Source organism: Gavia stellata, chromosome 8, assembly GCF_030936135.1.
Source record: "Gavia stellata isolate bGavSte3 chromosome 8, bGavSte3.hap2, whole genome shotgun sequence".
NCBI classification, from domain to species: Eukaryota; Metazoa; Chordata; class Aves; order Gaviiformes; family Gaviidae; genus Gavia; species Gavia stellata.
Genome location: NC_082601.1, coordinates 17,169,638 through 17,181,832, shown reverse-complemented (window position 1 = coordinate 17,181,832; position 12,195 = coordinate 17,169,638). Strand labels below are relative to the sequence as shown.

Sequence of the window (12,195 nt, the reverse complement as noted above, 5' to 3'; positions counted from 1 at the left end):
CTTCCCTTTTAGTTAACTCCGGTTTTCCATCTTTAACATGAACCTTAATTTAGACTTGGGTAACCACAAAAAAAAGGCAGGTGCACTGAGTCCTAAGCCCACTTGGTTGTTTCAGGGGAACAAGATGGTACTGAGCAAGCTGAGGATGAAGCTTGCAGTCGGGGAGTCCACTAGTTGCAGATAAAGCAGAAATGCTGCTTAGGCTGATTTGAGTAACGGCTGTTACTCTACAAAGGAAAATTGCAAAGCTAAGCGTTGGGAAGTAGACCCTTCAAAAGTTCTTTGGAGAGCAGTCCCCAAAGGGAATTGGTGGGAACGCTGTTGTTTGAAACACTGGAGGATATGTTGTGCAGAACGGTCTTCTACAAACCTGCAGAAATGGGCATGGGGATTTAATTTCCATCCCTAATTGCTGTGATCTGCACCTCATTTTGGGCTTGCTTTTGTGTGTGTGTAGCTTTTAGCAGAGGTCTCTGCGCAGTGAATCCTTCATGCGTATCACAGCCAATGGACTGCTCCTGAGTTCACTGTACAGCCAGTGATGAGACTCCTTCTCCTTTGCTGTACAAAGGATTTATTCCTTTAATATGCCCCTGGTGTTTATTTTTCTGCTGGTACAGGAGTGTGTGTGCGTGTGTGTGCATGTGGCAGTGTTTTACAAATGCCTGCTGTGGACAGAATTGGGCTTCACAGTATGCAAAAATAGCTGTGCGCCACACACAAGGATATAATATTTCACACGGCTGGAGAAAATGTGATAAATCAGGGTTTTGCTGGATTTGCAAAAATCAAGAAACTGGGGGATTCATCTCTACAGTTGAGTCCTGAGCTCTTGCAGGAGCTGGCAGGACTGTCTGGGTTGGAGCATCCCAATTAGGGAAGGGGGACCGGGTCCCCACGGCAGTGTAGGATGTCTGTGGACATCTCTTGGCTCTGAGGAGACAAGCTCAGATTTCGTAGACTCATTTATTACAGAGCCCAAGAAGCCAACGTGAGTCCAGGCGGCAACTACAGCTTTTCTCCTCTGCCTTCACCTGGAGGTTGTTGCTCTTAGTTCTTGCTCCGTTCTGCCCTCTTCCTGATCCCTCATCACCAGTGCCTCCAGCTGCTTGTTAGACAAAACCCAGGTCTCTCACTCGCCCTTTTGAGCCCTGCAGGAGACCCCGGTGTGTGGTGAGGTGGAAAGGCAGGGATGCTATAGAGCTGGGAGGTTTCTGCATTACCTGCTTGGTGCTGGGATCACACTTGTGCACTGAGGAGTGAAGCTGTTGAGAAAATAAAGCACCACAGACTGAGATGAGGAGGGTAGACCAGAGGCACGGAGCAGCAGTCCTTGTACGAGGCTAGCTCTTGGTGTGGAAGAGGTTTGGCAGGCAGGGAAGCAGAGGAGCTGTGCTAAGCCCTTATCCCTCCCCTTCTGCATCCTGGCAGTACTTGCTCATGCGGGTTCCTTATCACACTTGTGCTTTCCCACCCCAGTCTCAGCAAGGGGCACAAACATGCACAGCCCAACCTGAGCCCCTCATACTGCACCTCACATGGCGGGTTTGAATGCCAAATGTCAGTGCTCCTTCCCACATGCACCTTCCTCCCATCTAATCCTTCCCTGCCTCCCTTTTCCTGGCTTGTCCTGTTGCACCTTTCCAGGTGAAAAAGGTTCACGGATCCTACAACCTTCCTTGCTCCCCCTCTCCCTTTGCATCCCCTCCTGTGTGTAATGAAAACTAGTGACAGGCAGAGCCGAGCCCGGTTTTGTAACATAAACAGTTATTTACAGTTTTGATAAAATTTCATGGAAGACGACATTTTTAGGTCACCTAGCTGAAGCAAATGAAATGATTAACATGTTTGCACTAGGTTTCACAAAAAAAAGTACCACTCTTGCCCAGCGTGCTGCTCCGTTCCTCAGGTCCTGAGACATGACGCGGTATCCTGAAAGCTAAGGCAGTTTCCCACCAGGGTTAGCAAGAAGCACCAGGATCTGGTTTCCTAACCTAAGGCAGCTGGGATGGATGTCTTTTACTGTGTCCAGCAGCCTCAGACACCAGGGTCTGTTATCCTTGTGCTACATCGGTGGTAATGATGGGGGTCATTTAGAGGTAGAGGTGTAAGAGGAAATATCCTCTCCCCAGCACTGAAAGTACGATGCCAGCCTTCCCCGTCCCGTAGATATTCTCATTCTGCCTTTAAAAGCTTTTAAATCTTGGAGTACAGCTAAATACACAATTGGGGTCTATACTGTGGCTTTTAAACACTAAAAAGTGGGGAGTAAAATGTAATGGCTCTGTCCTTCCCTAAATAAGCGATGACAAATGACTGTAAAATGAGCTCCTGAGCTTGCGTGTGCAGAGGGGAATTTAGTCCCACGGTGAACAGGACGATAGCAGCTGGATCAGAATAATATTGAGGTTTCCTGAATACCTGTTTAAAGCTACACCAGAAACAAGGGAGCAAGCCAGGAGGATCATAAATGTCTGTGTGTCACAAGCCAGGACACAATTGGTTCTCCATCTTGCTTGCTTCCAGCGTGGAAATAGCCAGCCTTACAGGCTATCCTTTGGTATGACTCACTTTTGGGACAGACTGTTTGGGGAGAAGTGGATGGGGGGGTGAAATTTGAGGACCTTTTCCCTGCTGGGCTCTGGGTACAGAAAGACCTGGACGCAAAGCACACACCTGCCACCCATGGTCAGGTTCGTCCCTCCCAGTCTGGGAGCATTGGGAAGGAGAGACCTGTGTCTAGCACTGCAAACACCCACTGCCTGGCAAGTCCTGGGAGGTACCGCATGGCGCTGGGCTCAGTCCAGCTCCTGGAGAGGAGCAGCACCTCCATGGCTGGCATGAGCCAGCCTGCGCAGAAAGTCCAAGGGCCGCCGTGTCTGTGCTCCCCCTCCTGCCTGGCTGGGCTTGAGGAAGCTGCCCTGGGCTGAGCAGGACACCAGCCTGCAGCAGAGGCTGTCTCACAGCTATCCCCACTGCCAGCCTCGCTTTCTAAAATAGGTAGCAGAGAGCCAGCAACCTGAGCAGTGAAACAGTGGCATCTGGTTGCCAACACAGCCATGTCCACTTGTTTTTGTCTAGTGTGGGTGCTCTGGTGTCTAGTAAGAGCTGTGCTCATCTAGCTTTTCCTTCAGTGGTGATATTAGGCAGCTTTCATCTACCCAGCTCTCTCTTTCCACAAAAAATTGTAGGACCCAAGTATTTGAGACCGTTACATTCCTGTCAAGCTCTGTTCACATCAGCCAAGAATTATTAGAGGGAAAACAGATGGAGGCAGCATGATTACCTAAGCCAAGCCAGGTAAAAAGGAACAAAGAGCAAATGGGTGGATGATGGAGCTTCTGCTGTGCCATGCTGTGCCGTGCTCAGGCCCTGTGGGAGGAGGGGAGCCTTGCTGATGCTGTCTCTCTTTTTCAGGGGGAGTTGCTGAGCCCATGTCGATGCGACGGATCGGTGAAGTGCACGCACCAGCCATGTCTGATCAAATGGATTAGTGAGAGAGGCTGCTGGAGCTGTGAGCTGTGTTACTACAAGTATCACGTCATTGCCATAAGCACAAAGAACCCTCTGCAGGTAAAGGTACTAGAGACATTTCAAAGTCTATTTATTCTTGTTTCTATTTTTGTTTCTGGGAGTAAGTGGATTTTACCTGCGTGGGTTTTCCTTCCCTGTGCACAGTGATCCGTACGTCTGAGAGACTTAGAAGGGGTTGTCGGGGGCTGGTCCAAAGAGGCCCCATGTTCTGCTCAGTGGTACCAGGGGCATTCCTCGGATGTCTGCTCTTTCTGTCCTTTGACAATTCCCACATTCATTTTCCTCCCGTTGAAAACACCAGCGTGACCATGATAGTGCTGTAACATCTCACAGCCCTTCAAAGGTGTTCATCCACTGGAGACCGCAGGTATGCCACTGTCCCCAGAGGCAGATGGGGATGAAGGAGTTACGGAATTTGCTACAACAGGGCACACAGTCTGTGGCAGAGCAGTTTCTTGAGACCCTGTGTGTCTAGAGTTATGCTGTTAACCCTGCTCTCCTGCTGGGCCTCCTCTGTGTTGGCATGAGGGACGGAGGAGGTAGATGGTAGATGGAGGGCTCTTACAGCTCTCCTCTCTGATCCTGCTCATTTTACTGCTCCCCCATGATCAAATACTTCCTGGCATGGCACAAGGGGTGTCGGTTCTGATGCTCTGGTCTCTCCAACCCTGATCCTCAGTGGACAGTTGCAGACGTGCACACAACAGGTAAAGCACATCTTGATGTAAGTGGCTGTGAAAGGCACCAGAGGACCCACCTTCTTTCTCTTCCGAGTTCAAAAGCACTGTGATTTAGTAAGTCCCACTGCCGGCTGGTAACTGAAATCAAGATACAGAATGAGGAAAACTGTGTGACTGTTAAAAATGGGATAAATTATCCTTAATAGCTATTGATTTATTGTGGGGCAACACCTGAAGATGGACTAATTGCTGCATGCCTTATCTGAGCACCATTAGTGCCTTGGACTAAGGGAGCACATTATATCCAGGCACTACTGCTTAATTGGCATCATCTGGACTGGAGAGACATTACAGCAGCATGCTGTGGTTTAGAGACCGGGACAATGTCTATAAGTATGTTGGTCTGTCCAGGACCTGGTGGAGGGCTTTGGCTCTCTGCTGGTCACTCTGCTCTCTGACAGGAGGCAAAGACTTTGCCAGTGATGGTGCCCAATTGTACGGGGGTGGGGGGAATGCAAACTCCTGCTCTCTCCTCCAAACTGCAGTCTCTGTGTGTCTTTTTCCTAACCACAGTGAGCAAACAGGGACAGCCCTTTAGGACTTCAGACATAAACGAAGTAGTGAAATTAGTGGGGTATCATGGGGAAATTTTGCTGGGGGGAAGGAAAAAGCCTGCCTGCTCTCTGCAAGTCCCTACAGCTTCTGATTCAATTTTCCATGTGCTGTGGGCTGGAGAGATCAGTAGTTTCATCCCAAGCCCCAGACCCAGGGTGTTTTAATTTCTTGGCTCTAGTAACTCAGAGCAGATTGAAACACAGGAGGGGAGATGTGGACAAAGCAGCATTTGTTTACTTCTGGAAAGCTGGTCCATGAGTGCCCTAATGCTTCCTGTGTCTCAGATCAGGGGTGCAATGCTGAGCAGCACTGAAGGTTTGTGAGTGCAGATTTGCGAGCGTGTGTGTAGCCAGCACTGCCTTTAATGAATGACCTCCAAATGCTCTACACCTCCAGGTGGCTCAGGGCAACGGGTCAGTGACTTTCCTCCTGCTCGTCACTCGGCTAAAATTTGTTGGAGCTATTCACGGACAAGCTCCCTTCCCACACACATGTTTCAAAAGCCTGTGCAAAGCATCGCTCTTTCTGGGCTCCCCTGTTAGAACGTGGCCTGATCTGCTGGCCTTTGCCATGAACACAAAAACTGAGTGGCAGGAGCAACTGAGTTAGAGAGCTCAGCTCCAGGAGCAAGGGTCCCAAAGGACCATGCAGACCCCGGGCTTGGAGGCTTCATGTTGCTGGCTTAGACTTCACAGCGCTTCTCGCAGAAGCACTGGGAGATTTGGAGGGTGAGAAGAAGCAACTGGAGTGAAAAGCCTCTTGGTCTGGGATAAATGTGGCGTGTGTGGAGTTACAGCTGCGTGCCCAGGCACCCTGTCTGGTGCCAGCACAAAGGCACTTCTGGGAAGCAGATGCTACACTAGCACTAGCATGTAAAATCCTGCAGGAAGTCGCTGATGTACCAGGGCTGGACTTCCCATGAGGACTAAGGGCTTAGGCCCCCCATAACCCATCACCACTCATGCCACCACGGTTTCCCTCATTCCTCAGTGGCTCTCACCATCCTCTGATGCTGGGAAAGAGAGGCAGAGAGGACCCAGGGGCTGCGATGCCCTGACACTATGTGCCATAACAACATGTCACAGCATGTGCCGGCAGGAAGAGCATCCTTTCTGCTCGGACTTCACCCCGCATGTGGATAACAGTGGCCACCTGGACATACAAGCATGTCTCTAAGTAAAGCAATAGTTCCTGGCCTTTCTTCTCAGGGTCTGCTGGAACTTCTGCCCAGCTTCACTCTTACTAGAAAGTATTGAAATTCTCAAACACAGGTTTTGGAGGGCAAATGCTATAGGAAGTCATGGTTGTCTGTTTATTCCAGACCAACCGTAATACACGGAAAGACCACACAAACCTCACCTCCTTGTCAAATGAAACCTGTTTGGATGATGCTCTGAACCTGGCTAGATTTTAACCAGCAATGTAACCTACCTATCCCCTGTGACTATCCCTGTGTCCTCTGGTCTCACAGACCACTGGAAAGCCAAACCCGGGCAGCTGGCAAGCCCTGTGCTCCCTGAAGCATGTCCAATTGGTCCGAGCAGAGCAGCACACCCGAAACCCACATGTTCCCTGGGATCTGCAAGTCTCTCTGCCCATTTTGACATCTGCTGCACATTTTTTTGGAATGCCTAGGAGCACGGCATGGGCCAGATGTGTGTGGAGACTCGTGGCATGGGCAGAGAAGTTACAGCCGGGGGAACGTGGTTCATGCATAATTAACACAGACTCCTTCCAGTCTCCAGGCCGTTATGATGTCTCACACCAGAGAGAGGCCTTTAGTCTGGTATTTTGGCAGAATGAATCTCTATAAATTAACACCCACCCCCATCCCTGGATTGCAGGCATTTAAGAACAAAGGTCTTAAAGCAGCAACACTGCAAACCCGCTGAGTCTGGGGGATTAAAGTTGTTGGACAACATGGCAGATGTCCTGCCAAGCAGCAGTCAGGCAGCAAATGAGCAAAAATATCCCACCAGCTATGAGCAACCAGAAGATCCAGAGCTTTTGTCCATCCATCTATCCATCCATCCTCCTGCTCTCCTGTCTGCCAGTCACTGAGACAGGAGTCATGGGCATGGAGACTTTAAATGCTCCTCTCCATTGCAGTGTTTGTGCAAAGCCTATGATTTTAAAAAGGCCCTGAATACACAGGGTTTTAGAAGGATGTGATAGTACTGCAGGCACCCTGGTGCTGATACACAGTGGAGTAGGTATCTGCGTGATTGGACTCTGCAGTGTATTTCATCTATAACAGCTCCTTTGCAGCTGCTCCTGAGCCACATTCACTCTGATGCTCTGACTTTAGCAAATAAAAAATCTCTTTGAACCAACCTACGCAGACCTACAGCTGTCTGCAGTCTTGGGGAGTTCAACTCTGCTTTACAGTTGTTATCTCTGACTTTTCCTGTATTGTGGGTTGTTTCAGCTCCAAAGATCCTCAGTTATCCAGTGCTGGGGTTGCGATCCGGTCTCAGTTCTCATCTGGCCCTATTTTGACTGTGGTGATGCTCTGTTAAGAGCTGATAAGTGTTTGTTTGTATGGCCTCTTCATCAGGACACCCGCATCTGCAAGAAAAGTGGCTGAGGTCCCAGGGTGTTCAAACTTCAGCCTGAGCTCCTGAGCTAAAAAGCTTGAGGCAAGTTCACTGGTGTCTCTGGGTTGTCCCAACTTGCTGAATCGCTTGTGTTGAGTATGAGCTTTAGCTGGTCCCTGCTGACCTCCCAGCTGCAGCCTGCAGCCTGCAAGCAATGGGTACAATGACAGCAAGAGAGACTTCATGGCCTGTGCCTTATAATGGGGGCTTTCTAGGATACCAGTACTGTAGTCTGAGTCTTACCTGATGCTCTGACACATGGAGGAGAGGGGGTTTCATCACTGCACATTTCCATTACATAGCCCCAGTAGACCCTCCTTCCTCCTTGCTGCCTTTCCAGTATCTGAATAAGCCACAGCATCTGTAAATGTACAGCAGGGAAGCTATCACAGAGGTGGCATAACTTTGCTTGGTGAATTTGTAAAAAGAAAAGCCATCCTCCAAAAGATAATTGAGGAGAATGGCCAGGGCCTTGGGACAGCAGCAAGGAGAGAGCCAGACCTAAGCAGTGCTGGGAATGGTCTACTCCATCCTTCCAGGAAAAACCCCTGCTTGCTTGTGATCCTGGGTCTGAAAATTAAGTCGCTGACTAGCACATCTCAGGATGTTAATGATAGGTACTAAGGGGACATGTCAGATACAGCAATAAAAATAAACTGAACTGCCTGAGGCAGGCATGGGGGAGCTCTCAGAGGAGTGTAGGAAGGCTTTTCCAGCAAGCAAGTCTTCTTAGCAAGCTGCTGCAGTAAGACACAGATATCTTCTGCAGGTAAATATCTGTCTTGGATCTGCTCGTGCTAGTGCTTGGGAACCTTCGGAGACTGCTGGTGCCAAAGAAAAGCAAATGCAGATCAGGCCTTAAATACTATAGTAATGACATTATTAATCTGTGTTACATTAGCATTGGGGGGTTTTCACTCACAAGCCTCTGAGCAGAAGCACTGAAGCAAACAGGGAAACAGATTTGTCACAAGTACCACATATAGGTTATAAAACAGTGCAAGAGAACAACTGTGACAGGCCTGGCAGGCACTGGTCCCAGCTTGGCCCCTGGCTAAGGTCATCACAAATGTCAGACCTGGCCTCCTAAGAGGCATCTAAGTCACAGAGCTTTGTGATTTGGGAAAAAGGTGGAAACTTAGGGGAAATCAGTGCAAGAGAGTGTGGTATTTTACACTTGCACATATGGGTACTGTGCCAAAGCAGTTGGCCAAGGGGATGGTAGCAGAGGACAGACAGACAGCTCCCGAGTGAATGAGGACATTTCTTCAGAGCAGTCTGTAGGAATGGAGCCCTTTTTCCAGCGCAGGTGGCAAGCCATTGCAGAGAGCTGCTTGGACAAGCTCTGAAGCCATCATAAGCCCGGAGCTCACAAAGCTGCTCCTGTTATCCCGCAGGAGCCTTTAAATCTTTCTGGTACCACCAAGTCCTTAGTTCTGCCCTGTTCAGCACTGGCAGAGCATCTGTAGAGCTTTCTACCTACCTAAAGGTCACATTCCTGATTGACAGCCTGGGTGAGCTGCCAGTTGTTAAAGGTGCACTTCAGTACAGCTCAGCGGCTACCTGGGGCTCAACAGTCATTATCAGCTGAGGAAAGATGGGCTCAGTTTTAGGTCGCTCCCCACAAGGTGGGATTGCTTGACACTGTGACCTTCCTAGAGCTTGAATGTTTGAGCTGGAGATTTGGAGGGAGCGGGCTGTGTCTGCAGCCAGGCATTCAGACAGAGAGCTTTGGGGTTTCAGATGTGCTGGTAAAGGGACTCTGCAGCGTTGCTGAGACCTTTCTTTGCAGCTCTAGCAGTGACCCGTGAACAGTAGGGTCACCCACCAAATCCCTGGTCTGCTGGCCATGATGATGGTGGAGAGGGGTTAGGAAAACGGGTGATTTTCTAAGGGCTGTTATGAAATCTGAAAGGCACAGCGCTGTGATTGAGGCGGGCTCCCGAGGCCACCGGTGCGGGGATGCATCAGGCCCAGCTTCTGCAGCTGAAATTCATCAGCACATTCCACCTCCGAACAGCTCTTGGACCCTTCTGTCTGCGCTTTCACTGAGTAACATGCTTTATCCTCTGTCTCACCCCTTTTTCTCTCTCTGTGCAAACCTCATACCCTAAGATGTGTAGCAAAATGGAATTAAAAGATGAAAAATAATGACTCCAGTTAGTGGTGGCTCGGGCTAGATGTGTGATGCTAAACTGCAATTCTCAGGGTTGCCAGAGAGGAAATACAACATTTATTACTTACCTTTTTTTTTTTTCTGGAAAATATTAAATTCTTCTGCAAGCTGGTTATTTTCCCCAGTGTTCAGCTCTGACCCATTTACCTCCTTGCCAGAGGGTAATCACACCCCAGTGCCACCTCCTGAACAGAGTCAGGACTGCTGCTGCGTGTGTCACTGTCACTTAGTGCCAGATGCCAGGGGAGAGTGTCCTACCCTGTGGCACAGCTGACGGACTCCAGCCTCTTCATTATCGCCACAGCAAACTTCCCAGCAGCTGCTGCCAGCTGAGCAGTGTCAGGCAGCGTCCCTGCCTGTGTTTCAGCCTCTCTGTTCTCAACCGAAGGGAGCAGGATTTGAAGTTTGCACTCAGGTGTAACTTCTCTGTGCCGTGAACCACATCCCCTTTCACAGCGTCTTTAGTACTACACCTAAGCCTCCCTGTCACTGCAAAGAAGTGGTGCTAGTTGTATGTGGCTGCTAGTTGTAGAAAACAGCTCCTTCTTCTTTTTTCTGTCTTTAATTGCTACCTTGGAAAGACCTGTTGCCACCACAGACCTTGCAGTTCCAGACAGATGGTGAGAAGCCAGTCCATTACCTCCTCGAGAGAGAGAAATGATGCAGAATGATTTGGCTGGCACAGGCACACACGGGTCAGCATGAGGAACCTGCAGTAAAACCTTTGCACGCAGCACCAGGCTGTGCACCGGGGTCCCTGCACTCCCATCCCCTCGGCATTTTCCAGGGTTATTGGAAGGGGAGATGAGGTCTGGGGAAAGCTGCAGGAGTGGAAGTGCAACCCCACGCACTTACCCAACTCCCCCCTGCCATGTGCCTCTGGTCCTGGAGCTCTGAGCTGATGGCACCGGTTGCAGATTTGTCCTGCATCTGCTTATGGTGCTGTTAAGGACGAAGCTGAAGAGATGATGAGAGGGCAACATAGCTGCTGATCCCACCCTCAGAACCCAAATTTGGGGGATGACAGGTGCTGGAAGGTCTGTCACTCCTTCTCAGCTCTGAGGTGGCCTTTGCTCTGTCTCATGAGGGGAGAGGAGTGGCACAGCTGTGCATGTCCTATGGACTCCAGCACCGCTTGACCCTCCTGTTGTGACTGGCACCATCAAGCTCCCAGCCCTCAGAGGAGGGCAGTTCGCTACCTCAACTTCTTCGTGGCACAAAGGGGCCACTGGTGTGGCTGGATTTAGTGGAGGAGTGGAGCAGGTCGGGCTATGGCAGAGTGGGAACAGGCTGTTTAAGAGATCACTGAGGGTCGCCAGTGCTCTGTGTTTGCCTTTGGCTGGGCCAGCTGCTGGAGCGCATGGCAGGAAGGGGATTGGGGTTAGCTGAGCCCAGTCCTGCCTCAGCGGGGAACAGGTTCTCTTCTGTTCAGCAGCTTTATAGCCTTCTACTCTGTGGCTAACCATGGAATAAGCTGGTACCACCCACCTCACTGATGCTGCACATCCCTGACATATGATTTGAGGGCTGCCTGCCCTTGCAGGATGTAAGCCAAGGAGCAAGGCTGGCAGAGGCAGACACTTCAGCTCACCTCTGAGCCAAGCCAGGCAATGTCCTTCCAGCTGCAACCCACAGACCTCAGCCTCAGGCTGAAGCTCTTGTCTGTTCCTCTCCAAATGCAGCCCTTTGCAGGGGAGTCCATTTGGTTCAGGGGTTTGGTCATTGGACTGCTAGCAATGCCATGCATGCCTGCATCAGCACAAGTCACCTGTTGTCCTTCTTGCCCTTCAATCAGGGTTCAAAGTCCTCCTGACCTCCCAAAAAACACTGGTAACTCCTGGCTGGCCTGGGTATTAAAGAGGGACCCAGCAACTGAAGTCACTTCTTGCCCTACAAAAGGATGGGGCAAGGCTAGACAGGTGACCCTGCTGTGCCAGCATGTGTTTGACAAACGGGCAGGGTGCTGAGAGCTCGCCAGAGTTGCCACCTCACAGGGACACCGAATTTTCAATTCCTCTGAATCCTCTATACCTGCAGGAGGTTGAAGTACTCATTTATTTATCCTTCTGCCAGTCCCACTGAGATTTCAAGGGCATGTATCTCACAGCTAAAGCTGGCGTATATACTTCGATGCCAGGAGAGACTGTCTTTCCCCAGCCTGTTTACACATTTGATTTCTGATTTGCAGGAGGGACTATAGACCATGTCCCCAAATCTTGCTAAAGAAAGCAATTTCTGCTCTTGGTTTTTGCAGGGCAGTTCTCTCAGCAGTGTAAATCTGAGTAGGGAGGTTTTATTCTGGATGACAAAGAGGAGTCCAGGCTTAGGATATTTATACTGTAGCTTATACAAAACTATTTGACATAGTGAATGGATTTGTGGGAGTTATTTCTATTTTTTCTTCTTCTGAGGAAGAAGCATTGGTGTTTGCCTTGGAACACAGCCTGAACATGTCATCACCTAAAGGCAGGGTGTCCTGACCACAGCAACTTGTGTTGTTTGTAACAGGTTTTGTGGGATGTGCATTGCCGGTGCGAGATCCTACCTAGTGCTGTGATCCTGTCAGATCTCAGCAAGTGGCACAGAGCCAGCT

The 12,195-nt window shown here is 50.0% G+C and overlaps 1 protein-coding gene across 1 annotated transcript in view; it reads left to right on the top strand.

Annotated features, from left to right (window-relative positions):
* MARCHF4 (membrane associated ring-CH-type finger 4) overlaps positions 1–12,195 on the top strand; it is a 108,735-nt gene that overhangs the window by 75,034 nt on the left and 21,506 nt on the right. Inside the window, exon 2 of the mRNA XM_059820469.1 lies at positions 3,418–3,573. Within this exon, the coding sequence (XP_059676452.1) occupies positions 3,418–3,573 (156 nt within the window). The remainder of the gene's footprint in view (positions 1–3,417; positions 3,574–12,195) is intronic.